At 43.8% G+C, this 27,020-nt stretch overlaps 1 protein-coding gene across 2 annotated transcripts; it reads left to right on the top strand.

Moving 5' to 3' along the window:
- On the top strand, positions 1-26,764 carry chd4a (chromodomain helicase DNA binding protein 4a). 2 transcript variants are annotated; one of them, XM_040023029.1, is made up of 41 exons: positions 1-252; positions 670-821; positions 4,197-4,306; positions 4,500-4,742; positions 8,458-8,576; positions 9,161-9,426; positions 9,544-9,674; positions 10,101-10,239; positions 11,941-12,110; positions 12,482-12,715; positions 13,388-13,591; positions 13,673-13,881; positions 14,667-14,798; positions 14,875-14,974; positions 16,920-17,111; positions 17,828-18,028; positions 18,152-18,289; positions 18,569-18,690; positions 18,793-18,966; positions 19,044-19,185; positions 19,314-19,445; positions 19,544-19,661; positions 19,959-20,083; positions 20,161-20,253; positions 20,345-20,483; positions 20,570-20,739; positions 20,828-21,005; positions 21,791-21,880; positions 22,272-22,363; positions 22,547-22,680; positions 22,815-22,959; positions 24,009-24,162; positions 24,284-24,375; positions 24,458-24,704; positions 24,839-24,901; positions 24,989-25,168; positions 25,245-25,353; positions 25,462-25,594; positions 25,788-25,983; positions 26,143-26,312; positions 26,393-26,764. In XM_040023029.1, exons 2-41 carry the CDS (start codon positions 761-763, stop codon positions 26,405-26,407), a joined length of 5,862 nt encoding a protein of 1,953 aa, XP_039878963.1. In that variant the 5' UTR covers positions 1-252; positions 670-760; the 3' UTR covers positions 26,408-26,764. The 2 variants fall into 2 exon arrangements, with proteins under 2 accessions (XP_039878963.1, XP_039878962.1); XM_040023028.1 differs by having other exon boundaries at positions 24,836-24,901.
- Positions 26,765-27,020: the final 256 nt, after the last annotated feature.

Raw genomic sequence — 27,020 nt, 5'->3', positions numbered from 1 at the left:
GGGATGCCTGCCCCCTGATCTCTTTGTGTATGTGTGCGCGCGCGCGCGAGCGGGGTGTGTGTAGTGTGCAAGGAAGAGAAAGAGGAGACGGCGTCGTGCGCACACGCTGCTGCTACACACAAAAAACCACGGAAATATATTTAAATCGTTAAGTAACGGTGTACATACAAGAAAAAAGAGCCTCTAAGTGCTGACCGGCGAACAAACTGAGCCCGGAGTTACTGTTTTTGGAGCCGGTGTGGGACTCAAGTTGTGAGTATCAGTTTTTATTGTTTGTGGGTTTTACTTGAGTCAGGCTGGTTGGGATGCCGGGTGGTTATAAAAGAACCCACCGTGAGGTATTTTATGGGGTAGATATGAGCGTGTGAGGGGGTCCTGTGTTTGATCTGAACCTGGCCGCCGGTCAAGCTCGGCTAGCACGCATGCTAATGAGACGGAAACTAACGATAATGGCAAGATGGCATGTTAGCGGAGATGGAGTGTGGGCTAATCTTTACGAGCTGTCCAAAGTTAGAGTTATTGTCCAAAAAGAAACCTCGTGTGGGGATTGTTTATTGTCCTGATTGCCGTCTTATGTATATTCACTTCCTTCCGCTCTCTTTTTTTTGTTCTTCTCTGCCCCCCACCCCCCCTACACTACAACACCTCCTCGACTTGGACGGACTCAAGCCTGGGTCAGAACTCTGGATTACCCTGGAAACTTTATTTAGTTAGCTAAACTGCTAGCTAACTAAAGAAAGAAAGTTTTCTGTTGTCCGCTATGTCTGCAAGCGACGATGAGAGGGATGAATACGGAGCCCCCGAGGACCGGTTAATGCACGGTAAGGCGAGGCTCATTTGTTAGCAGAGAATGCTAATGTTCACGCTGGGTTATGCGCTAGCATGAGCAGATGTTTTTGACATTCACATCAATCATGTTTGTTAGCATAATGCTAACTGCACAATGCGGCTAACTACCGGGTTGCTAACAGTAGCAAACCGGCTTCATTCGCGGCTGAGTATCGTTTTAGAAAGAAGTCCAGTTTTTACCACAACCTGAGACGGCATGGCTGGTGGTTGCATCGGAGTGAAGTCACGCCGACAAACCGGCATGTTCCCGGGGCCTAGCGTTAGCCAGCTACCGGTATTTTTACGTGTCGATGACAAGATGGAGGCAGCCAGTTAGCTTGAAAGCTGGCGGATGACGTTCAGCGGCGTCCCCCTCCTCATGGCCGGCGCCTTCGGTTTGAGTGTGCAAGGGGGGAAAAGTAATAATAATAATCATACGGAAAGGAAAAAAACAACACCCAGCTTTTTATTTAACCGTTATTTATCCCCGATCACCTTTTAGTTTTTACGTGCAGGTGTGGCCGATGTTTACAGTGTGCTTAATTCCGACGAGCACGCGCACCGTCCGCGATAGAACCGTTGAGAACAAACATTCAGCAAGTTAGCCGCAAATGCTAAAAATCGATCAAAAACGGTCCACTTTTTGTTCACGTGTTTTAAAAGCTTTATAACAGCAATAAAACAAACGGTGCAAAAGACAACACACTGTAAAATCATTCTTCTTTTCATTAATAGCCATACAGAAACCAATTATTCAGGCTAGCCTTTATGCTCAGATGTCTTACAAAGGTCAAACATTTTCTAATATTTTTGTCTTTTAATTCATATTTTGTTGTTTCTAGTGTCAGTACCTGCTAACTGGTTTGGAAATAAGCGAGCTTCTGAAGTACCGCAACACGTTTTAACTATTTTTTGGGTCTAAAACTGCATAAGCTAAAACTGTGGAAAAATCGTTTCCATTTTAGTAAAAAAACATGTCAGCATTCAGCTTTTATTAATAGATGCTGCAGCTGAAAAGACGGTTAAAAATTGCACAGCTTATAAGATATAGCGATCAACCATGGTTTCTAATTGATTGTCAGCAAAGGTGCCAAACAAGTAAAAGACAAGTGGGGAAAACATCACCAGTGCAATTAATCGAAAATTACCATTAGTTGAAGCTTTCAAAAATGACAAAAACAAATAATGTGGTTCAAAAATGTTTTTCTGATAAACACATCTTGATTCATGAGAGTAAAAGTAAAATCTCTGCAGCTGTAAAGAAAAATGACAGATAATCAACAAAGGGAGGACAAAAACAGAGTCCAGAAATATGCCTTTGAATTACTCATGCACAATCAACAGCCAGTTATTAATTTTGCACTGGAATTGTATATAGGATGTATAATAATGTAGCTGAATAGCTGGTGAGTTATTTTCTATTGACTGCAGTAGAGTTTGGTGCAATTTATAGATAAAAAAACTGTGTCAAGAACTTAAATTCAATCTGTCAAAGTTCCTTTTGTGTCTTTGTTAGTGTCCTTTTTTGCACAGCTCAGAATGAATGTCATATGCAGTCTTTAGTTTTTCAAACTTCTGAGTTTCTATTAAGTGAAAATCTTCTAATTTAAAATTTGTTTTCCATCAGGAGTCATATTAGGTCTTCACAAGCACAGACCCCACAGGGATAAATCAGAGTACACAAAATTAGGTCTTTATATCTGTGGAGTAAAATCATCTGTGACGCAAAATCTGGTCTTTGTCCATAGAACATGCTTTTCTCACACTTTGCATCAAATAGAAAATTCTATCACTGTGCTCATAAGGAGCTCTTTGTGTTAAACACTTGAATCAGATTAGAATAATTTTTCTTATCAGCTACAGCTGTGTGTCCACCTACCTACACAAAGCTCAGTTACCTCTATTGACCCAAAAAGTCCCATCTCATTAAATCGTCTTCCTTTCCAGGTGCATCTTTGATGGCGACTTGCCATTTGCTTCTTACTGTAGTCCATTACATTAATAAGCGCTCAGTGCCAGATACTGGATCGAGATTTTTGCTGTTTGTGAGGCCTGCAGGGGTGTGGTTAAATCATCCTGATGAATCAGTTGTAAATGATGGTTTTAACCTCTAGAGCCAAACTCATTTAGTCACTCCCCCTCTGAGGGCAACTTGTGTAACTGGAAAGTAACTCAGATTACTAGTTTAACTGCTAACATCACAGGTCTTTAATTCCAGACATCTAACTGTGGATAACTTAAATGCTTTCTGACACTGAGTGAGACAGATGAAAACCCAGACTTTATTTTTTGTTTTTGATTACTGCAAAAAGGTGAAATTTGGTTATTTTCTATTTTATTGTACAAATAGAAACAATCAAGTCTTCTCAACACTTTTGTCCTTTTGTTAACACGAGTGTTGAGCCAAGGGTCAAGTGTTCAGTGTACAGGGTGATAAGTAAACAAAACAAGACCCAGATGAAAATGACCTTAAATCTCACTAGCACCCCAGAAATAATTTGAACTGTTACAGCAAGTTGCAGGTTACTCATTGGCTACTCAAACCTCAGATGTTTCTGCACCCTGAAGCTTGAGATCATCGTTTAGATGAGCTGGTGCCAGAGATTCAGTTGTGACAATCTGCTGCTGATCGATAGGTGTTGCTTCTCTGAAAACTGTAGCTGATCAGTGTTGTTGTAGAAAATGTTGAAACGGAAAACACAATGATTGTTTGTTTATTGTTTTTGTTATTTTTCTCCAAAGTAAATTGTTGTATTAGCCCTCCTCTATCAGTTACAAATCTCTTTGCTTCTGCATCGATTGACACAACTGTACGCAAAGATCAAACTGCGCAGACACCTGCATCTGTCACCTGGTTACAAAAATCAAGAGTTGCACAAAAAAACACACCAAACGGCACCAACAAGGGAACTTGCCAGCATGAAGGTGGCATAAGCGAGCATAAACTAAGAGTAGCGTAGCAGACTCAAACATGTTCCAGAGAATATAAATCTGCCTTGTGGGAAGCAGTTAAAGGGGAATTCCCTCTAGTTTTAAGATATTTGAATTTCAGGCCCTGGGATCATAAGACTCGACATCTGGAAACAAAGCTTCTTTACAAATTCTGTCATTTCATAGCTCCACTGTGATCTGTAACACCTGCCGTTTACCTGTGAAATAGCTGAATCAAGAATTAAACAGTCGATGCAAGTATTTAGCAGCCTACAGCTGGTGTTGAGTTTCCAGCAGGATATGCAAGTGTCCTCCAATACGCATGTCATCTTCACGGCCAGCTGTTCATTGTTGTTATCTCTCAGCACAAACACTGACACACAGTTGCTCCTTTGTACACCTTAACAATGAAATTTCTCTGTTGGCCTGATCTGCAGATGACGAGGAAGGAGAGATCTCTGAGAATGAGACTCCGAAGGTGAGGAAGAAAAAGAAGGCAAAGAAGAGCAGAGAGAGCAAGGGCAGCAAGCGGCGGTCGCGCAGAGAGGTGAGGGGATTATCCAATTAATCTGGGGTGTTTGTATATATGGGGGTCTCTGGAGATCTAGTTTCAGTTCTGGATTAGAAAGATAAACATGTGATGCTGAGTAACTCTAGAACAGAAACCTACTAAAAGTTGACGATTTGTTTTCCGGTCATTTTGGGTCTCTGTTTGCTCACTGCCTTTCTCCTTGTTCCAGGAGCTGCCCATTAGCTCCCCAGAGCCCATGGATTTGGGCGGCGTAGATGATGGTGAAGATGGCGGCCCTGGCCAGCGCTCAGAGAGCGAGGGCAGCGACTACACTCCCGGGCGCAAGAAGAAGAAGAGAGCCAGCAGCGGCAAGGACAAGAAGAGGAACAGCGCCGCAGCGGAGAGGAGCGCCTCCAAGAAGAAAGAACCAGAACCAGAGGAGGATGAGGATGACGATGATGATGACGGCATGGTAAGGAAGGCGAGCAAAGGAGGTCCATGCACTTATAACACATTTAGTGCTTGTTGAAATTTTTGGTCACTTTGAAATACTTTGTTACAAAAAATGATGCTGCAGACAACAGCTCTGTTATTCATCGCTGTTATGAGTAACAGAGTAAAAAACAAAACTTGCTATAGTTTCTCTGTACAGTTAAAAGGTTTGTTATTGGTTTAAAGTACCCTTCTCTCCTCTGCGAAGAGCAGGTATTGATAGTTGTACCTGTAATGGAGTCAGCAGCTGTTTAACAAACAGATTTGATGTAAGACGTGCTCAAACAAAGAGCCGATTCTGGCCAGTTCTGAGGCCGCCAGCCAATCGGGGTCCTTGTAGTTAATGACACTCAGTGCAACATAAGAGAGGGTGGATTGGGGTGTGTGAAGACATATGCTGTTACTATGGCAACACCACCTAACGCTGCACTACGCACTTGACCCTGCTTCTTTGTGGTTAGATAAACACAATTTGATTCATTGGGAGAGCCGCCCTGCATCAGGTCTGCAGCTCAGGCTGTGAGATGGGAAGCGAACGGAGCAGAAAACCAGGTGTTTTTATCAAACTGTTCACCTTTTTATTAGCATTTAAACTTCAAAAGAAACTGGCTTTAGAAGACAGCAGTTTAGAAGTTAAATTTCACTTATGATTCTGGCTTTAAAGAAAGAGAACATCTTTAGACAACAGAAGAAAAGGCTTTAAACTTTTGGAGGGATCATTAGCAGCTGCCTGCAGATGGAGTTATTTTTATTGGTTTGCGCTTTGCAGCGACCACAGTGTGCAGCTTCGGAGCTTTTCGGACATCTTGTTCAAAGTTCAGCAGATCTAAACTTCGACCTCTGCTGATGGAAAGGAGCCATCCAGCAGGCAGGGAAGACAAAATGGAGAAAAATCAGTTGTCTGGATTAACTGAATTTCTATCAACCTTAAGAGGGGAAAAAACATTAAAGATCTGGTGATATTCAGTACTGGTTTCCTGAGGTGTGGGAGTACTGTGCTGCACGAGCCTTGTGGCCTCCCCATAACTTGGTGGAAGCTGAACATAAAGCCCAGCTCCCTATGGGGCTGCCCTGTGTCCCCCACCACTCTAATAATTGGATTAAATACTCGATTAGCATTTTTGCCATAATTGCCTGAAGTCTGCTTGCTGTAGAGATGAAATGGTTTACCTACTGTGATGAGTGATTTCCAGTCCCTTTTCTGGAAAAAATGAGCCAAACATTTTGTGATTCCAGCTTCTAAATTGTGAAAAGTTCTGCTTTTCGTCGTCTTATGTGATAGACGCCTGAACTCTTAGGTTTGCACCATTAAACAGTTTGTATTTTAAGCAATCAAAGGGATCAACGTCACCTCATGAATGGCCTCATTGCTCTGGGCCAGTAAAGAAGTACAGTGATCCCGTGCAGCAAACTCACTGAAATGAAGCCTCTCCAAGTAACTTCTTCTCCCACCTGGTGTTCTCACATTAAAATACCACTGAACGTCTTTCATTAAACCACCTGTGCGGGTAGTTTAAATCTGAAAAGTGTTGTTTGTTGTTTTTTTGCTCCCATCCACTGTTGATGTTTTCAGTTTTCACCCACCATAAAAGCTGTTTGAATGCAGATGAACTGCTTCAAGTTTCTTAGAAACTTTGCAGTATCCAGCTGCAGCATACAGGAGGCAGTGTTTACTCCACTGTGCTTATTTCAAGGCTTTAGTTACTTTTTTTCCTTGAAGTATACAAATTGCGTACAAATTTATTAAAATGTCCATTTCTGTGGTCCAGAAAAAGCCTGATCTATTTGCCCAGAGGATTTTTTTCAGGGAAAAATCATGTTTGATGCTGAAACTCTCTAGTAATAGTTTGTTTATTTTGATAAAACAGGCTCTTGGTAGGATAAGAGTTGGACAGCAGGGGCAAAACTTCAGTGACAGTGTTTACTGTTGTCATCCTTCCGAACAGTGGCACAGGCCAAAAGGGACTTATGACTCCCACCGTGTGGTTCCCTTTGATGTTGTTTTGGTTTGCTGTGCACCTCCTGATTTTTGTAACCTTTCCAAGACAAATGGTTGATCTGCAGGTATTTGAATGGGAGGAGAAAACCTTAAAGAAACCTTTGCAGTTTTGAATTCTTTTATTCGTATTTCTGCAATGAAGGGATTTGTCTTTTAATACATTTAATCACACATCATTTAAAAGAAGACTGAGGAGACTAAGTATCAGAATCAGAATATTTTAATAAGTTCAACAGGGCTGTAATGATGTGGAGTGATCAGTGAGTCAGCTGTAACCACAGCATCACACTGCAACTAATGATTATTTTTCATTTATCATTTAGTCATCAAAGAATCAAAGTAAGGACAAATTTCCATCAAACTCTTAAATCGCGTACACGAGTTATGATTGAGGTTTGTTTAACAAGGACAGGAAAGTGAGAAAAAAAACCAGCAGAACAACTAATAAATGAGTAAATTGTAAAGATTCTCATCAGGTTGGTGGTGATCTAATGGATTGACTGCTCACACTGAATTATCAGCTTAATTAACAAACAGTCTGATGTAATTAAGTTTAATGGTCAGTGTCACTTTTGTTTCAGCATTTCGGTTGCTTGCTCGATGCTCATTTTGGAGCTTCTTCACGGGCCACTCAAACCCCTCGGGCATGCAAATGTGGTCAGTGGAGTTGTTATTTCAGTTGCTGTGAAAAGGATGTTATTCCATGGATAATGTAAAAGTCTGTGGAATAATAATTTTGTATATTGTGGGGTAAAATAAAGCCACAAACCACCTACTGGACTCTTTCTGATGTGCAGAAAGGGAACAAAAGTGCTTTTTTGTAGGAGGGGGGCTTTTTATGATGCTTAAGGGTACAGCAGCACCTAAAAATTAAATTGAAACCCTGCTGGTTGGTTTTATGCTTCAGATTCATAAGTCACAGATGGTCCCACATGTTGGTCACTCGGTCTGTGTGTGATCAGTTGATGCCGTTCTTGTTCAGCAGGAGTTTATTGCGTAAAGCTTCTTTTTTTGGGAATAATGATGTTCCGAAATAAACACGCCTCCTGTTGTGTTGTCTCTGTGGCATGTACTGAATTGTGGTCGCTCTATTCAGCGGGTGCTTGATCTGTGCGCTCTGTTATCTGATCAGATCCATATTGATAACACTTTACAGCGCTAACGTGGTTTTGAGAAAACAGGAAGTTCTGGTCTTTGCATTATGCCAGGTTTTGAGACACTGTGGGCTCTTTTACCTGCGTCACAGGATGTTAGCAATAATGTTTTGCTCCTTTTTTTTTTTAATGAAGAATGAATTTTGTTTCAATAAAGGCACCAAGTGGACCTGACTCATTGTTGTTTGCATATCAAAATTATTACGTTTTCATAGTTTTACCTGTCAGAGTAATGGCCCATTCCCACTCAAGGTATTTGTCATATTAAATAAAGAGCACAGGTGGTGTCGTCTGCGACCCAAACCCAATTCGCAGGATGGATACAACCATTTTGTTTTTTTTGTTTTTATTGTGTGGTGTTATTAAAGTGCACATTAAGCATTTCCTTGTGTGATACACTAACAGGGAACAGGCCTTTACTCTGTGGCCTTTACAGGCCAAAACATGTGAGAGGCATTAATACATTATCTTATGTTTTCATTTGTGTCCATTTGTTTTTTATTTGATTTTAACAATTTGTTTTTGTATTTTTGTTTCTGCAGGAGCCAAAGTCGTCATCTCAGCTGCTGGATGACTGGGGCATGGAGGATATTGACCACGTCTTCACCGAGGAAGACTACCGCTCTCTGACCAACTACAAAGCCTTCAGCCAGTTTGTCAGGTACATGGACGGATGTGATATAAAGTGCTAGATACATAAAAGTTCAAGTGTGTGGTATCGAGAGCTCGTACACGGTGCAGGTGTAGCTGTTTGTTGACTTAGGGTTTTAAAGGGATGTTGGAGAAGAGTGCAACAAAAAGGTGGCAAAGTTAATTTTACTATCTCACGGAAAGTTGCCACTTCCACTGTCCTCTGTTAATCAGTCCAGGATCACCTGCATGGACTCGTCCAGTTGCAGGGAAAGAAGGAACAGCAAAAATATAAATAATGATAATTCAGTTTCCTGCTAATTTACACCGTAAATGCACAGAAACAACAGAAACCATCTCTAACTCCCAGCATTGCTTCTGTTACTCACTGCTCAGGATGTAACCGTGCAGACTTGTCTGCACAGCAGCTGATACCTAGTGAACATGTGACCCACAGCAGCATCAAAACATTGAACTTTGACTGAAATAAACTCTGCTAAAGAAACTCATCATGATCAGTAATCAGCGTGCAGTCAGCTGTATGTGTACCATTCGTTTGATGCTAAATGAACTCGTACCCATTCTTAAAATTTTATTTCCTGACACCCGTCTCAGACCCCTCATCGCTGCCAAGAACCCAAAGATCGCAGTGTCTAAGATGATGATGGTTCTGGGCGCAAAGTGGCGCGAGTTCAGCACCAACAACCCTCTGAGGGGAGCTGCTGCTGCCAACGCTGCTCTGGCTACCGCCAACGTGCCCGCCGCTGTTGACACCATGGTAGCAGAGGTCACGCCGCCCGCCGCAGCACAGCCGCCTCCGGCGGAGCCTCCTCAGGCTCCTGCTCCCCCGCTCCGCAAGGCCAAGACCAAGGAAGGCAAAGGTATCCTGAGCAGGAGAGGTCACATGAAAGGCTAAAATATCAGCCTCCTGTATCTGTGTGACGCTAAACTGAGTTTTTCTCCTCTTCTTTTTTTTTTTTTTTTTCCCCCCCCGGCAGGTCCCAACGCCCGCAGGAAGTCAAAACCCGCACCAAAACCACAAGAGAAGAAGAATAATACGAAAACAAAGAAAGTGGCTCCTCTCAAAATCAAACTGGGGGGCCTCAACAGCAAGAGGAAACGCTCATCAGTAAGTATCAAAATATCATCATCATCATCATCATCTGCGTTTTTTGTTATTAAACCCACCACTGTGCCCAGTATAGAATAGTGTTTTAACCAGTTTATTAAAAAAGTGGGGAATGGGTATTAGTTGGAAAATTAGCTGTTCAATAAGGTAGTGCAGTAAGAGGCACAGGTCAAAGTTCATTCAAGCATTTCTGACGAGTCAGGTTACATCAGCTTGTTTAATGATACCCTGAAGCCAAGAACAAAGCTGTCTGTGCCTCTAACATGAGGAATTTATTTTGCTTTTGCGTTTATTCGTTTTAATTAACTTTGTGTTACACGTTACTCCACGTAGCTGCAGAAGTAATCGTAAATCTTATTCTCTTAAGCTGAGGGAACCCTGTTGTATCCTAAACGTATCTTAAAATCTTGTGTCCCGTGTGCACAGAGCGAGGAGGATGAGCCCGACGTGGACAGTGATTTTGATAACGGCAGCATCAACAGCGTGGCGGTCTCCGAGGGGTCAAACAGTCGCAGCAGCCGCAGCAAAAAGAAGCCATCCAAGAGCAAACCCAAGAAGAAGAAAGGTGCGTCTTTAAGACTGAAACTAAGCTCAGGTGTGATGAGCCAGTGCTCCTGCGCTTGCTTAAACAGTTGCTGATGGGGCGTACCGATTGAAGATTGCTGGTTAGCTGTGCAGTAATGACTGCGTTCAGGGTGAAGTATTAGAAGCGTGTGGCCTTCTTGACGACATGAGGAGGAGTGCACACACACACACACATTAATCACTGCGACTGAGTCAGAGGAGTTTGGTATATTTAGAAGGATGATGTCTTCATCAGGCCTGTCGCCTGCTGATGCCTCTTCTGTAGCTGTTGTCACCGGTCGGATGACGTAGTGGATGGAGTCACATGAACTGAAAGTGGACGGAGTCCTCGCAGACACCCTGCTGCGTAGGCGTGGAAACGCTTTTAACTGGTTAAGGTTTTAGCTGCAGATGGAAAGTAAAATTTGCACTGGGAGATTATTGGATTACAGTTTTTGGCCGCGAGTGATTATGAAGGTAAGATAGTCGGAATATAATTATTACAACCTTTCATTTTCACTAAAAAGCAGTTTTGGGTTTTTTTTTTTTTTCCTTATAAATCTAATGCACAGATTTCTTGTAGAGCTGTGTGGTTCTGGCTGTAGAAACTCAGACTTGTGAGCACTTTTGATCATCTTGAGGACATTTGCCAGATGAGAAGGAGAGCCTGTTTCTGTAGGGGACGTAAGGCTCCTGTAGAAGAACCTGTGGACAAATTACAAAGGCTGCCTGTGGCTCCTTTTTTTTTTTCTTCCCCCATCTGGATGTCTAAAGATCCTCAGAAACCACCGTGCTCTATGGTTGCTGAGGGTCCTGTGTTATCTAGGCCTCTTGTCGGCTCATCTCCATCCACAGATGCCCAGGTGGAGACCAGCGAGACACCTTCCTGTCAAAAACATCCTTATTTGAACCTTCAATCTTAAACTGGGAGACTTTGTCTCCTACTATGTGTACTATGTATTTCATTTGAATGTCCAAGGATAACTTTGGCGTGCTGACTGGAGTAGCCAGGAATCGAATCAATCGAATCAACCTCCTGTAGACCGTTTCTCCCTACTGATTTATAACTGTTTAACTATATTTTATATCAAGATTAGTTATTTATCAAAATAATGATCATTGGGGTTCTACCATATTTGAGCAGCCCTACCCTAAGTGTACTGAAATACAAATGGTCAGTATATTTATTTTATTTAATTTTCACTGTTGTCCGTCGAAGGCACTGCAACTTTTCTTTGGCTTTTGTTCAGCCAGATTCAGGCGAGTGAGGTTTAACACACTCCTGTAGTTTGCGCAAATGTTTTGTTTTTGGTGACACTTTAGATTTTGATCAAACACTTTTAGCTCTTTTTTTTTTTTTTTCTTTCCTCCCCACTAACCCAAACTTCATGTTGACTTTGGTCAGCAGGCTGAAAATCTGAGTGTTTTTGTTTCTGGCTGTGTTTAGGTGGGATCTCTGTCTAAAACAGATAGTTACTTCATCCTAGTGAAGCCCGTCAGTTTCAGTCTGTTGGTGTCATTGAGAGAATCTGAGCTTGAGGGGAAAGAGTGACTCACTGAGTAGTTTTTTCTCTGACAAGCAACATAAACACACAGCTCAGTGTCATAAACACCGATCACGGATCACAGCGCGTACCACTTCCTGACTCTCTGTTAACGTGAGACGTTAGTGGGTGTAATACTTTTTGTCCTTCCTCATCAGACGTAGAAGATGGTGACGGCTATGAGACGGACCACCAGGACTACTGTGAGGTGTGCCAGCAGGGTGGGGAGATCATCCTGTGCGACACCTGTCCCAGAGCGTACCACATGGTCTGCCTGGACCCTGACATGGAGAAAGCACCGGAGGGCACCTGGAGCTGCCCGCACTGTGTAAGAAACTCACTTGACAACTTACTCCACCTTAAAAAAAAATAATTACCCTTCTGAAGGTCAGACAAAGCACATAAAGTGGCTTCAGTTGCTTAATAATGGACATTTTATTTTATAGTGGTAACATCAGGAGGTTCTAGCTTTCTGATGTTTAAATAAAAGTGCATCTGTTCGATCACAAAGTCTGGGTTCAAACATTTAAGCGACTTAAAAAATACCCAGATTTTCAGTGTGGAACGGTTACCATTTTTCTTTAATTTGTCACTGGTAACACTGTTTCTTTTTTTTTTTAAACCATTAGAAACCAGTTAAAATAGTTGGAAACTGTTGTGATTAAAGGTCATAAAGCATAAACTGTCCTGTGATTGCAGGAAAAGGAGGGCATCCAGTGGGAAGCCAGAGAAGACGGCTCCGATGGTGAGGAGGACAACGGAGACGCGGGTGACATGGAGGAGGACGACCACCACATGGAGTTCTGCCGAGTTTGTAAAGATGGCGGAGAGCTGCTCTGCTGCGACTCGTGCCCCTCGTCGTACCACATCCACTGCCTCAACCCGCCGCTCCCCGAGATCCCCAACGGGGAGTGGATCTGCCCCCGCTGCATGGTGAGCGAGAGGACGGTCAGGGTTAAACGTGGTGATTGTGCTAACATGCGTTATTATTATTTATTGATCATGTGGTCAGTTATGGGATTCTTTAGGTCACAGTGGTTTTAAAAATAAAAGAGAGAGAAGGAGGAAGGATTTGATAATATATAATACCTTGTGCATTATGTTAATATACTAGTTTCCTCTCAGTACCCTTGTTGAGTTTTGGCATAGTGGCACAAGTTCTCCACCAGTGCAGGTTTTGGTTGGGGAGGCCTTCCAGAACACAAGGGAACAAGAACTACAGCGGTGGCCCAAAACGGCAGAGGTGGAGTTTGTTTGTTGGATACTCAAAGCCAATGAGTGACATCAGGGACCACAACAATAGTGACCTGACTAACCTGCCAGTAGGAAAACACTAGATGGGATGAAGTGGTATTAGCTGGTTAGCAGTGATTGAGGGGATTGTCCACTAGTAAACCGATCATGTTGTTGTCATAGGCATTAAAAAAAACATCTGTCCTCTCAAAAGTTCTTTGAAGTTTGAAGTTTTTTGTAGCGATAACTTATTTTTAAAGTTGAAACTGTTTTTAAATTTTAGTGGATCAACTGATTTTTTTTTCTTTTTCACCAGTTTTAATTAAAAGCATCCAAAAAGACTTAAACCTTTACTGTCCCCCTCCCCTCCAGTGTCCACCCATGAAGGGGAAGGTCCAGAAAATCTTGACATGGCGCTGGGGAGACCCCCCTCCTCCCACACCGGTTCCCCGTCCCCCAGACCTCCCAGCCGATGCCCCCGACCCCGCCCCGCTGGCAGGGCGGCCCGAGAGGGAGTTCTTCGCCAAATGGTGCAACATGTCCTACTGGCACTGCTCGTGGGTCACGGAGCTCCAGGTGTGTACAGCTTCAGGAAAGCTTTAAATCTCTCTGATAGCTGAACCTCATCCTAAACTTTTTGTCGTGCATGTTGTGTAGCTGGAGCTGCACTGCCAAGTGATGTTCAGGAACTACCAGAGGAAGAACGACATGGAGGAGCCGCCCCCCATCGACTTTGGGGAAGGAGAGGAGGACAAGTGTGTCAAGAGGAAGAGCAAGGACCCCATGTATAAACATCTGGAGGAGAAATACCTCCGCTTTGGGATTAAGATGGAGTGGCTGATGGTTCATCGAATCCTTAACCACAGGTCAGTCTGAGCTTCTTACAGACACAATGTTACACAGATTAGACTTCAGCTCTGATTCTTTACTATTCGTAAACCATCAAAAAGAGTCACTTTTTTCTATCAGAATAAATTATTTTGATTTAATTATAAACTTTTTTAGATTTTTAATTCAGTTCAATTCAATTTTATTTATATAGCGCCAAATCACAACAAAAGTCGCCTCAAGGCGCTTCATAGATGCAGAGAAAAACCCAACAATCATATGACCCCCTATGAGCAAGCACTTTGGCGACAGTGGGAAGAAAAAACTCCCTTTTAACAGGAAGAAACCTCCGGCAGAACCAGGCTCAGGGAGGGGCGGGGCCATCTGTGGCGACCGGTTGGGGTGAGAGAAGGAAGACAGGATAAAGACATGCTGTGGAAGAGAGACAGAGGTTAATAACAGATATGATTCAATGCAGAGAGGTCTGTTAACACACAGTGAGTGAGAAAGGTGACTGGAAAGGAAAAACTCAATGCATCATGGGAATCCCCCGGCAGCCTACGTCTATTGGAGCATAACTAAGGGAGGATTCAGGGTCACCTGGTCCAGCCCAACTATATGCTTTAGCAAAAAGGAAAGTTTTAAGCCTAATCTTAAAAGTAGAGATTGTGTAAACACTAATGAAGTAATCACACTATCTCTAAACGTATTCTATTCAATCTTAATTTTTGTCATTCTCACTGTTCTGGAGTGAACAATGTACTAAAGACAACAAGTAACTTTGATTGAATCTTCTGTGCCGGCTCTTCTTTCCCCCCCCCAGTGTGGACAGAAAAAATAACGTCCACTACCTGATCAAGTGGAGAGAGCTGCCGTACGACCAGGCGACCTGGGAGGCCGAGGACATGGACATACCAGAGTATGACCCGTACAAACAGCAGTACTGGAACCACAGGTGAGTTAAGTTCTGCACAGCTGTGTTAACAACCTGAAACTTGCCGCTTTTTACTCATAGTGCGTGTTTGTTCCAGAGAGCTGATGATGGGAGAGGAGGGAAGACCTGGGAAGAAGATAAAGGTGAAAGGAAGAGTGAAGCGGCCTGAAAGGCCTCCTGAGAACCCGGTGATCGATGTAAGTTGGAATTAATGAGTCTTTGTGAGGGAATGAGTCCTAAAACTCAGACATTACCAAGAGTCAGTGGGTTTTAGGTGACTTTATGCTCGCTGCACTGGTCACAACTAGAGCAGGGCGATATGGCCAAAAATATTTATCACGATATAGATTTGAAAATTTGCGATAACGATATAACTGACTATATAATTGATGCGAGACAAAATACAACTCCACAACTTTACTAGCGCAACCCCCCCCCCCCCATCCATTTATTTTCACTTAAACAAGCAGCTGTTTTTATGTGCATTAAAGCTCTATTAAAAGTAGAAATGGGCTGACATATCCTGAGCATAACCATGTATAATATCCACTGAAGTTAAAACGAGGTGCTTTGCAACAATAAACTGCAGTGTGCCAAATAAAAAAAATAAATAAAAAAATAAAAAAAGTCCAATACATATTTTTCGGACCATAAGCTGCACGGGATTATAAGACGCATTAAGTGAAACAAAGCAGTCAGATAAATCTTTATTAAACTTTATTAAACTCATTCTTCTTGCTTCCTCCACTTCTGTACCATTGATTCATTGATGCTGTATTCTATCACAGCTGCTCTATTCCCATGTTGTTGCAGTATATTAATGACTAACCTCGTATTGTGGATGGATTATCTCAGTTGTTCTCCTGACTGAAGTTTGGTCCGTTTACAGCATCCTGCCATGCGATTGTATTTGTCTCTAACCATCAGGAACCTTCACGTTAACTTTTATCGAGTGGAAAAAAGTTAGCGTTCATCCTCCAGCTTCACTGTTTATGTTATGCTAACATAGCTGTGTCGCTAGCGATCACGTAGCACATCATTATATACCAGCTAGCCCAACTTCAGTAACCTTACAAACGTCACTGCTGTTTAGTTTTCTGTCTTCATTTATGTTGGAAGTGATAGCAGAGCAGTACCTTTTACTTTTTTCAGAAATCTCTCAGTCAGAACATGCTATATCATGTTTAGGTAACTAACAAAACAAGCGAGCTAACTTCCTGCTAACTTCCTGCTAACTTCTAACTCCGTTAAATGTAATAAATGCTGTTTTCATGGATGCCTGGATGTTAAACTTCACAGTTACACCTGGTAAACCAGCAATGCTGATCGTTTTTTTTAAAGGTGAAAGAATTTAGTTGGTCTTTCTAAGTTCTGGTTACCATTTACTGGAACATTTGGGAATTCAAATTCAACAACAATTATCTAAAAGCATAAAAATAACCCTGATGCATGAACATCCTCCAAAACTGCTCAGTTTGCCTCTAAAAGGGACTGTTTTTTTTTTCTTTTAATACAGTAAAACTAAATGGCACTCAACTAGGAAGTGTTTTCTTTCTACCATTGACATCCATCAACTGACATCTTCGTGGTTGGTTTTTAGCAACTTTGAGGTCAATTGCCATTTAGTTCCATATGATTCATGAGAAAGCCAGTACCTCCAGAACTGGATGAGCCGCATTCCAAAATGCAGATGAATAAATCCCTACAAGAACCAGAGGGAAGAAAATGTTTAAATGAGGTTATGTGCCCTCAAACTCTTCCTGATATTCCTGAGGCCTGGCTGTCTTTGGTGAAGTGGGCTTCTTTTCCTCTGTTGTGGGAGCGTGGGGGTCGGGCATCAGCTCTTTGGAGCTGGGCTGTCCTGTGCCACTGCGGCTGTGTCCTGGCACCCCAATGGTGCCAGCTGGTTTCAGTTCTGGGCTGCGGGTCTGTTCGTTGTCCCTCAGCTCCTACACTACTGTGGGTCCCTGCTGTGCCCACGTAGAGTTTCTGGGTGGTCTTGATGTCAGACTTCCTGTAGTTATAAATGTATATTTTCTTTAAATAAAAAAAAAAAAAAAAAAAAATTCCTGATATTCCTGATTATAGGGCGCCTTGATTGCGTCTGCCCTTGTTTATAAATTGTAATTCTTCCGTTTCCAGCCCACCATCAAATTTGAGCGTCAGCCAGAATATCTGGACAGCACGGGGGGGACGCTGCACCCCTACCAGCTGGAGGGTCTCAACTGGCTGCGGTTCTCGTGGGCTCAGGGCACCGACACCATCCTGGCCGATGAGATGGGTCTGGGCAAGACGGTGCAGACCGCCGTCTTCCTTTACTCGCTGTATAAAGAGGTGAGTGGCTGTGAGAAGCTGGATTCTGTTATACCCCTGTGGCGCCGCACATGCTGAAGCTGTAACTGTATATCTTCTTCTGTGGTTAGAAAGCTTTGGGTCTAGCTCTTCTCCGCCTTTTTGTTGGAAATTTGATCTTCTACTCGAACTAGACTTAAACAGTTTTACTCATGTGATTTTTATTTCTTTTTTTGTTGAATTTAGTTTGAGATGAATTAATGAAATGAATTTTTCGTTCAGTGCTACAACTCAGCGGTGCTCTCTGTGGCTACGTTATGTCTGTAGGTGGCTGTCATCCTATTGGCTAGCAGCCATCCAGCCATTTTGTATAAACCAGGTGAAATCTGACGACATTAAGCTGGATCAGAAACTGTAAACCACCACTCATCATATGTGCGGCTGCTGCCACCTGAAGGTGGGAGGCCAGAATGCACTTCCTGCAAACTTCCTCCAACTGAACTTACTAGGATTTTATTGACAATATTTTTAGTTTCTTTATTGATTTGTGGGAAAAGCAGCTTAAATATGCTGTAATGCACAGAATATTTTACAGATTAGTTAAATTTGGGAATCCCAAGAGTTTGTTGAACACTTTTATTTACCAGGTGGAGTTAAGACCAGTGGGTCTGGGGCAAAGGTCGTTGGTCATTAAGTGAAGCGCTGGTGACCTTTCATCTGTATGATGCTTTACACTCACTTCTCGTCTCCTCATCCAGGGTCACTCCAAAGGGCCGTTCCTGGTCAGCGCGCCCCTCTCCACCATCATCAACTGGGAGAGAGAGTTTGAGATGTGGGCGCCTGACATGTACGTAGTGACATACATCGGAGACAAGGACAGCAGAGCCGTCATCCGGGAGAACGAGTTCTCCTTCGAGGATAACGCTGTCCGAGGAGGCAAGAAGGCCTCCAGGATGAAGGTAAGGAGATGGCGGCGTGAGTGGAAATCCGTAAAACAAATAGGGGAAAAAAAAAAAAAAAGAAACCTCAGAAAAAAAGTGTGTTCAAACTTGAGTTTGAGTTTTGGCGATTTCCTCCAACAGAAAGATGTATCCATCAAGTTCCACGTTCTGCTGACGTCCTACGAGTTGATCACCATCGACATGGCCGTCCTGGGCTCCATAGATTGGGCCTGTCTGGTGGTGGACGAGGCCCACAGGCTAAAAAACAACCAATCAAAGGTACAACACACAGGGGATGGGCGCTTTCACACAAGCGAATCATTTTTCAGCAACAACGCGGGCAATAAAAATCCCAGACTGTAATAACAAAACAAAGAAAAGCTGTTCTGTGGTTGAATCAGAAGTTTATCTGAATCATCGGTCTGCTTGTCGGCATGGTTACTTGAAACAGCTGTAATAAATCTGTGAGTGCGTCTGAATTGAAAACATGTGCAGCTGCCTGTGAATTCTCACTCAGCCTGATCCTGTTATAAACATTTTTGTTTCCCCCCGCTGTAGTTTTTCCGGGTGTTGAACAACTACTCCCTGCAGCACAAACTGCTGTTGACTGGAACTCCTCTGCAGAACAACCTCGAGGAGCTTTTCCACCTGCTCAACTTCCTCACGCCCGAGAGGTTCAGGTGAGCCTGAGCTCTGTTGTAAAAATGTATCGCTTTACTGTCAGATAAGTAAAGGAATACCTCACGTGTGATCTGGTTTCTCTGTCATTTCTTTTTCTGCAGTAATTTGGAGATCTTCTTGGAGGAGTTTGCCGACATTGCCAAGGAGGACCAGATCAAGAAGCTACACGACATGCTGGGTCCGCACATGCTCAGGAGGCTGAAGGCTGACGTCTTCAAGCACATGCCCTCCAAGACCGAGCTCATCGTCAGAGTGGAGCTCAGCCAGCTGCAGAAGTGAGTCGGGTGGTTGGTACAGCAGCAGCTGTAGAAGAGAGGTCAGAGGAGGCTGAATGTTTGTGGTCTGTTTGCAGGAAATATTACAAATTTATCCTGACGAAAAACTTTGAGGCTTTGAACACCAAAGGAGGAGGAAACCAGGTTTCACTGCTCAACGTCGTCATGGACCTCAAGAAATGCTGCAACCACCCCTACCTCTTCCCCGGGGCTGCTATGGTACGACCCAAACACCAGGGAGAGACCATTTATTTAAGAAGGAGGCTGTGGACGGCTCCTACTGTTCTACCTTTGGAAAAACCTTTTATGCAATTTATGAAACCTTAACATTTGATTGGTCCCAACAGGAAGCTCCAAAGATGCCCAACGGGATGTATGATGGAAATGCTCTCATCAAGTCTTCAGGGAAACTGATGTTACTGCAAAAGATGATGAGGAAGCTCAAGGAGGGAGGACACAGAGTGCTAGTTTTCTCTCAGGTACAACGCCGGACGTCTCAAACAATCTGATACTAAAGCGAAATCAACTTGAAAGTCTTTTTATCTTAAACTAACCTTTCTCTTTTTTTTTTCTGTAGATGACTAAAATGTTGGACTTGCTAGAAGACTTCCTGGAGAACGAAGGCTACAAGTACGAGAGGATTGACGGAGGAATCACAGGAGGGATGAGACAGGAGGCCATTGACAGATTCAATGGTGAGTTGATCCTTATCTCACCTGCTCTCTTCTCTTCCTTCACCTTTCATATCTTTTCCACTCCTGTGTATCAACGCTGGATTCATCACACCTGGAAAAAACTGCTTTCCTATTGGAAAAACTGGAATAACGAATGAAAGCTTTGCAGTTTTTCTTTGGAACGCTGTCCAGGGGGTCGAATTGGGTCCTTTTATAGGGGGCAGAATGTAAACATCACCGGCTTTAGGATTGTTCCAGTTGATTCACTAAATCTGATTCTTGAAGCAACTTTATTCTCTTTCCTACTTCATCCTTCAGCTCCTGGTGCTCAGCAATTTGCCTTCCTGCTGTCGACGAGAGCCGGAGGGTTGGGAATCAATCTGGCTACTGCCGACACCGTCATCATCTACGACTCGGACTGGAATCCGCACAATGACATCCAGGTACAGTCGGAGAGACATTAGTCATCACTCACACATTCACCCAAACCGCTTATTCACACGTGTATTTTTGCTTTCAGGCCTTCAGCAGAGCTCATCGTATCGGTCAAAACAAGAAGGTGATGATCTACCGATTCGTCACCAAGGCCTCAGTGGAGGAGAGGATTACTCAGGTAAATAAAAGCAGAGTCCCACAGAGTTGAAATCTTGGCTGGTTGCTCTTATAAAATTTCCCTCTCTCCTTACCTGCTCCGCTCTCTCCAGGTTGCCAAGAAGAAGATGATGCTGACTCACCTGGTGGTCCGGCCTGGCCTCGGATCCAAGACGGGCTCCATGTCCAAGCAGGAGCTGGATGACATCCTCAAGTTTGGAACAGAAGAGCTGTTCAAGGATGAGGGAGAAGGTGAGGGTGGAGGGAAGCTTGGAAGAAGACAACAGAAAGAGAGAGGGAGGGGAAAATTATGTGAACTGAAGTCTGTGCGTCTGCAGGTGAGAACAAAGAGGAGGACAGCAGCATCATTCACTACGATGACAAAGCCATAGAGCGACTACTGGACAGGAACCAGGACGCCACTGACGACACGGAGCTGCAGAGCATGAATGAATACCTGAGCTCCTTCAAAGTGGCTCAGTATGTGGTGAAAGATGAGGAGGAGGAGGTGAGCGCCTGAGCCCATCAGGAGTGACCTTCATACACCCAGCTCCCCTTTTGTCCTTTTAACCACCTTCGTCCTTCTCGTTGCTCAGGAGGAGGAGGTCCAGCGGGAGATCATTAAGCAGGAGGAGAGCGTGGATCCAGACTACTGGGAGAAGCTGCTGCGTCACCATTACGAGCAGCAGCAGGAGGATCTGGCCCGAAACCTGGGCAAAGGCAAACGTATCCGCAAGCAGGTCAACTACAACGACGGCTCTCAAGAAGACAGAGGTGAGAGGGCGTCTTCTTCTACTCTTACTTTTTAGAGGGGAAAACAGTGCTTTATATGTATAAAATAAAATGGTCTAAGAACAGATTTAGTATTTTGTGCTCAAAACATTTGAGGAAAACGCACGGGTGTATTAGAGTTCAGAGTTTTCAGTGAGGAGTTTCTCCTCTGCTGAGGGGGAAGCTTGAGTTTAAGGTCACTTCTCTCTTCAAGTGTCTCTAATGATGTCGTTGGTCGCTTTACATAAGGAAGAAGGGTTTTCGCTTCTCTTCATGGCTCACTGAAAAAAAAAAAAAACATCCATCCTCCTGTGCTGCCTCCTCACATGCCCTTCCCCCTTTTCTCCTCCTCCTCACTTTTCACCTTCTTTTTCCACTTCCCCTTTCTTCCTCTCCATTTCCCCTTTTTCTTCTTCTTCTAACACGCCTCCCCATTACCTATTTCTATGATGAGTCCCCCCCCTTTGACTTCACCTTTGACCTTTGGTTAAAAAAATAACTTTTCTGAAAAACTTGTAGGATTTTCAAACTTATAACATCTACTAGGAGACTGATCACTGCCTCTCTCCAGTGTTTTGCTCTACTGCTTCTTTCTCCTTCCCACCTCCCTCATTTCTCCTGCTCCTCCCCCTTTGAATGGGGCTTCTGGTGAAGGGGAGCAGTGCTCAAAGAATCTCAGCCTGATTTATAAGAAAAACTGTAGATTACATGAAACAAGCTGTGGTGTGCGTACGTGCAGATAGAGAAATGATGAAATTTAAATCTTCCTTTTTACTTTTGTCTCAAAGCTGATTGGCAGGATGACCAGTCAGATGGCCAATCAGATTACTCGGTGGCATCTGAGGAGGGCGATGAGGACTTTGACGAGAGATCAGAAGGTAAAAACTTGGTTAACTTGTTTCCTGAGGTCCAGGATGAAATGTTTAATATTTGCTCTGTACATTTAAAGCAGTCTAATTAGTGCTGGTTACTTCACAAGTACATAAAAACAGGATCTCCAGCTTCACTTACTCACAAAATTGTTCTGTTTTTAAAAAATATTTTTTGGAAAAGTGACTCATGTTAAACCTGCAGAACAGAATAACTAAAGGTTTAAACGACAGACAAGAGAAACTGAATGTATTATAAGCTTTTAACTCAATAAACTCTGAATGTCATTCTGTAGACTGAAAAGGGAAACATTAATTTTGAGTGTTGCAGCACGGTCTGCCTCCCTGCAGAGTGTTTCTTATCATCTGTAAAATCACCAGCGTTGTTTCCTCTCTGCAGCCAACTCTCGCAGGCCGAGCAGGAAGGGCCTGAGGAACGACAAAGACAAACCGCTGCCTCCCCTGCTGGCCAGGGTGGGGGGCAACATCGAGGTGAGCGTCTCAGACTTAAAGCTTCAAACATCTCAGATTATAAGTGTATCAGTGGTGACCTTGTTCTTTGAATAGTCTTTAAGGTATAATGGTGGTATATCTCAAAACTCAAATATCGTGGATCTTATGACTGTTTGTTCTCTGTATGTAAACTCTGATGTTTACCCCTCTGACCTTTCCCAGGTTTTGGGCTTCAACTCTCGGCAGAGGAAGGCCTTCCTGAACGCAGTGATGCGTTATGGGATGCCCCCACAAGACGCCTTCACCACCCAGTGGCTGGTCCGAGACCTGCGAGGGAAATCTGAGAAAGAATTCAAGTGAGGATCGCAGCTTAAATACAAACACGTGGCTTCCACTGAAGACAGTGAAGTGCTCATCAAGGTGGTCTTCTGCCACATTTTAAACTGATGTAATAAAGCTTTTTATTGCTTCATCTTTTAAACCCCCTCAGGGCCTACGTGTCTTTGTTTATGCGTCACCTCTGTGAGCCCGGGGCCGACGGGGCCGAGACCTTTGCGGACGGCGTCCCCAGAGAAGGGCTGTCTCGGCAGCACGTCCTCACCCGCATCGGAGTCATGTCACTTATTCGCAAAAAGGTAATGAAGGCACTCTTTCTTTCATTTTGTAATAAGAGGCTAACAGCTGTAGATCGCCTTAGGGTTGGTTCATACGCTTGTTTTGAAGAACTTGGTTTGTTTGTTTTGTTGGAAATGCATTTGAAGCTAGAAATGAACCAGCAGTCTGCAGCAGGAATTTGATTCTCTGCTGTCTTCATAGTTCCACTTGTGCTTTCAGGCTCTTTCTATGTGTAAAAACTGTTACCGGTCACATAAAAGTACAGTTAACCTCCGACACTTTGGCTCATCGGACCAAAAACAAAACTTTTTTCCATCTTCAAGTAATGAGAGGTATTTGAGGATGAGTGTATGTTCTTCTTTTTATTCTCTCTGTGTAAACTCAGTCAAGCTTTCCTATTTTTTCTTACTAAACTGGGATGACTGTGTTTGTTGGAGTATAGCAGTATAACATTTTATTCAACAGGGTTTTGCAATTTTTGCTTTTAAATCTAAGTTGACTTTACCTGCAGGGACCCTGGACACACAAATAACTGAAAAAGGAAAACAAATTACGCTTAAAAGAAACTTTGTCTGAATATTTCTCAGTTTTTTCTTAATTATTTTCTTTAAAAATCATTAACAACCTTTTAGAGTTAAATAAAACTCTGCGCCTGTAACATCTTCACTGTTTTGAACTCCAGAGCTTGTAGGAGATCTGTTGTACTTGTTAGCTGCAGGCTGGGCTCCAGAGACCGTCTTTAGTGAACGAGTGGAGTTGAAGCTTAAATGAGTTAAATCTGGTCTCAGGGGGAAAACTCTGGTTTTGTTTTATAAATGCGGCATTTCTAATGTGTTTGAAGTAAATGCTACTTCATTTAGAAGCTGGTAGGCGAAAAGTCAAAACTGAACAATTTCATGACACCCAGCGGTAAAATGCTGCCCCCTGGTGGTGAAAGCTTTGGTTAAAATATACAAAAGTTATTTACAAAAACAAGGATGAAAAGGATGAGATTTTTATTTTATTTTGTTTCTATTTCGTTTGAGCAACATGCAGAGACGTCTTGCTGACGCGCTCGCCTGTTTTTCAGGTTCAGGAGTTCGAGCACGTAAACGGCCAGTGGTCGATGCCCTGGATGGCCGAGCTGGAGGAGAACAAGAGGGCCGCGGCTCAGCCCGATTCTCCTGCAAAAACGCCGTCCACCGGCACCCCCGCCGACACGCAGCCCAACACGCCTGTGCCAGGTAACACTCACACTAGAGCTAAACCAACAAATACACGTCATACAGGATACTCGATGTGTTTGTGATGAAAAATAAAGTGTATAAAAATAGAACAATATCACGAGATACTTTGTGTTTGTAGTCGACGACTCCTCGAAGGACTGTGAGAAGGACGTGAAGAAAGAGGGCGAGGCAGAGAAGAACGGTAAAGAGGCCGGAAAAACCAGCAACGAGGTAAAGACTGAGTGCTGTGAATGAAATCGGGTTTATGGAGTCGGAAGGAGGAAAGATTTTTAATCTTCCACGTCTCCGGCAGGTGATCGCCATCCCAGACGATGACGAGAAGAGTCCGTCAGCCGAGCAGGAGAAGAAGAACGGGGAGCCAATGGAGACAGACAAACCGAGCAATGGCGAAACGGAGGGCGTGAAAGAGAAAGAAGGCGAGAAGATGGAGGAAGGAGAGGGTGAGAAGAAGAGTCCCGAGGGAGCGGAGGAAACGAAGCCCCCCTCAGAGGCAAAGACAGAGGGGTCAGAGGTCAAACCTGAGGATGCAGAGGTCAAAGGTAAAACTAGTCACTCAGGATTCTTCCTGTTTTAATATATTTTTAAATAAAACTTTAGAGAGTAAGTGATAGAGATGCACCTTGTTATTTGGTTACTAAGTTCTTCCTTTTTTTAAAAATCTTGATTTCAGCAGAAGAAAAGAAGGAAGAGAAGACAGAAAAGATGGACACCACGCCTCCCGCAGATGAAAAGAAAGGTGCCGATGACGTTTCCTGCAGGGTTTCTCGGCGCTCTCTGACGCTCTGCTGTCGTTAATTGTGATTCCTTTTTCATCCTCCCGCAGATGTGAAGGAGGAGAAGGAGACTCAGAAACCAGTGGAATCGGCGGCCAAACTGCAGAACGGAGACGGCAGCAAGGAGGGAACGGCGTCGACCGCCGCTGCCACGGCGAGCGGGGCCAGCGAGGAGAAGAAGAAAGCCAAGACTCGGTTCATGTTCAACATCGCAGACGGAGGATTCACAGGTACACGCTGGCTCAGACTCGAGCAAAACTCATTCGAATGTTTTCAATTCAACGCTGACTCACGTGTTTCTCTCAGAGCTCCACTCACTGTGGCAGAACGAGGAGCGCGCTGCCACGGTAACCAAGAAAACCAACGAGATCTGGCATCGCCGCCACGACTACTGGCTGCTGGCCGGCATCATACAGTATCCTTTGCACACCTGTCTGTCTGTTTGGCTTCCCTGGAGACTAAAACAATAGCACTTAATGTGAGATCAGAGTCTGTTGTTTCCTTTGACCTCTACCTCCTTCAGACACGGTTACGCCCGCTGGCAGGACATCCAGAACGACGTCAAGTTCGCCATCCTCAACGAGCCTTTTAAAGGAGAGATGAACAGAGGAAACTTCCTGGAAATCAAGAACAAGTTCCTCGCCAGAAGATTCAAGGTACGATAGCTTTGACTTTAAAGATGTTTTTTTCTGATAAAGACTTGTTTCAGGTAAAGGACGACATCAACACTGTTTGTGTTTCTGATCGTTTTCTTCCACTCATCTGAAATTCGATGTTACAGAGGAGATGGATCTTTGAACTGAGCAGAACATTTAAAATAAAATGACTCTTTGTTCGCCTCCGCTGCAGCTGTTGGAACAGGCGCTGGTGATCGAGGAGCAGCTGCGACGCGCCGCCTACCTCAACATGTCGGAGGACCCCTCCCACCCCTCCATGGCCCTCAACACCCGCTTCAGCGAGGTGGAGTGTCTGGCCGAGTCTCACCAGCACCTCAGCAAGGAGTCCATGTCCGGGAACAAACCGGCCAACGCCGTCCTGCACAAAGGTAACGTCGGCGAGCAGGCTTAGCTGTTTGTTTTCAGAGTCGCGCTGCTAAAAATGTCAACTTTGTCTGATTTTTAAGATAAAAACACTTTGAGAACATTAAAATAAGTTGTGAAGAACCTCAAAAATAACTCTAATGTATGTGTCTGTCCTCCCTCAGTGCTGAAGCAGTTGGAGGAGCTCCTGAGTGACATGAAGGCGGACGTCACCCGCCTGCCTGCAACCATCGCCCGGATACCGCCGGTTGCAGTCCGACTCCAGATGTCTGAGAGGAACATCCTGAGCCGCTTGGCAAGCCGAGCACCTGAACCACAGCCGCAGACGCAGCAGGTAACTAACGCACGCACGCACGCACGCACGCACACAGATGACATCTCTCTGACCCCACCTCTCCGTTCCTCCCCCGGCAGATGTCGCAGCAGTGAGACTGAACGTCGGCTCTTTACCTCGAAAACCACCCCCTGCCTCACCTCGACATTCCTGATTGGTGCACAGGAGTAAGACAGACTTCGCGCCTCAAGCTTGAAGCCACGCCCACTTCACATTTTTTGGTTTTGTTTGTTTTAATTACCCCCACCCCTGGAAAAAAAAAAGGACTTTACAGATTTTTCCCCCTCGGAGGATCAAATCCCCCTCCCCTCCCCACCGAGAACGAGGCTGTGGACAGAAAAGCTGTTTTATTTTTTTCCTCCATTTTTTTCAACTTCTGTATTAATATTATTGATATAATGTTATTATGATGGTTTTTTTGGGACCTAAACAAAATAAAAAAATTAAATGAAGTTTTGTTGGAGCTTAAGTGATCCTCATAAAAACTTTTTATATCCGGTATATTTCTCTGTGTTGTAGCAGCAATGATGTTAAAGTAGGAGGTGTGAGTCCTGCACATGTGGCAGCTTTGTGACTTAAAGAAGTGATTTGTTTTTGAGAATTTAAAAAATTAATTGGCCGAGTGAAAGAAAATGGAAGGATGAAAGGTGTTTACTGACTGTTGAAGCTTTACACACATTATGACTTTACTGTTTTTGTTCACTTTCT

This window comes from Simochromis diagramma, unplaced genomic scaffold (genome assembly GCF_900408965.1).
Source record: "Simochromis diagramma unplaced genomic scaffold, fSimDia1.1 OVJJ01000307.1, whole genome shotgun sequence".
NCBI classification, from domain to species: Eukaryota; Metazoa; Chordata; class Actinopteri; order Cichliformes; family Cichlidae; genus Simochromis; species Simochromis diagramma.
This window is presented reverse-complemented; position numbering and strand designations above follow the sequence as displayed.